This window comes from Ipomoea nil, unplaced genomic scaffold (assembly GCF_001879475.1).
Source record: "Ipomoea nil cultivar Tokyo-kokei standard unplaced genomic scaffold, Asagao_1.1 scaffold0317, whole genome shotgun sequence".
NCBI classification, from domain to species: domain Eukaryota; kingdom Viridiplantae; phylum Streptophyta; class Magnoliopsida; order Solanales; family Convolvulaceae; genus Ipomoea; species Ipomoea nil.
The window spans coordinates 1,644,094-1,645,198 of record NW_017616745.1 but is presented as its reverse complement, the minus strand read 5'-3'; the positions used below and the strand labels follow the sequence as shown (position 1 = coordinate 1,645,198).

At 43.5% G+C, this 1,105-nt stretch overlaps 1 protein-coding gene across 1 annotated transcript in view; it reads right to left on the bottom strand.

Moving 5' to 3' along the window:
* Window positions 1–437: 437 nt before the first annotated feature.
* Window positions 438–1,105, bottom strand: part of LOC109168410 (basic form of pathogenesis-related protein 1-like) — a 738-nt gene continuing 70 nt past the window's right edge. Inside the window, exon 1 of the mRNA XM_019317438.1 lies at window positions 438–1,105. This exon is cut by the window's right edge and continues 70 nt beyond it. Coding sequence (XP_019172983.1) covers window positions 595–1,098 — 504 coding nt within the window. The 5' untranslated portion in view covers window positions 1,099–1,105 and the 3' untranslated portion in view covers window positions 438–594.

The window sequence follows — 1,105 nt, the reverse complement described above, 5'->3', positions numbered from 1 at the left end:
TTACCCAAATCTTAATTGCCATAATCCATGCAGTTAATTCTATATTTCATATTAAATAATTTTGATTCAAATTATTTTCGGATAAGAGTCACTTTTGTAGGTGTAATGCGAATTGAATATGTCGCAATAGTGAGATACCAAAAGGGCTATCCCGGTCAAATTGGCTAGGTACAACTGTTAACTTAGTAATCACAATGTTACAAGTTCAACTCTCAGAGGAGCTGAGGAGGAACCTATTGTCCTTTTTGGGTTCAACCGATTCATCAACTATAAACAACCTAAACTAGTTTAGATCATTGTAATACGTTGTTGTTAGAATTATAAAGCAAAGTCAATTACCCATCGAATATGGACTGTAAATTTCTCTCGTCCCTCAAATGAATAGTGAGATACCGAGAGATATACACACACAAAAATATCATGTAGTTATCAAGGAAAAGAATGAAAAAGTTGAAATTTGGATTGAACTAACATCCATGCATGAACCAATATTATTATTACATGACAACATATGATTTTTGTATTGTATTTTTTTTTTAACATATACTACCTTCGACGAGACTAATCCAATTGAGAAAAATAGGTGAATTATCCTTAATAAGGACGTTCACCTTCATAGTTACCGGGAGGATAATAGTTGCATGTGACGAACATCCAACCATTCTGGCATGCAGCCCTAGCACAGCCAATACTCACGGTGTTGCGCCAAACCACCTGCGTATAATGCAAGCACTCGCCGCCGACGCAAGAATTCGACGCGTAGTCGTAGTTCGGCTTCTCACCGGCCCACATCTTCACGGAATCCGCCGCCGACAAGTCGCCGTAGCCCTCGGCGATGTTTTCCCCGTACGGCCCTCCCGAGTGCTCTAGCGCACAGTCGGTGGACCTCTGGGCCGCATAGGCTTCCGCGTAGGCCGCCACGGTGGCGTTCCACCTAAGAGGCGGAACGCCAACGGATGCCCGGGCCGCGTTATGTCCGGCAAGAAAGTCTTTAACGGAATTAGACTCACCGTTGGTATCAGGGAGGGCGAGGGATGTCTGGGCAACGGCGGCTAAGGCCATTATAGCGATGGAAACCTGCAGAAAAGAGAACTCCATTTCCTTC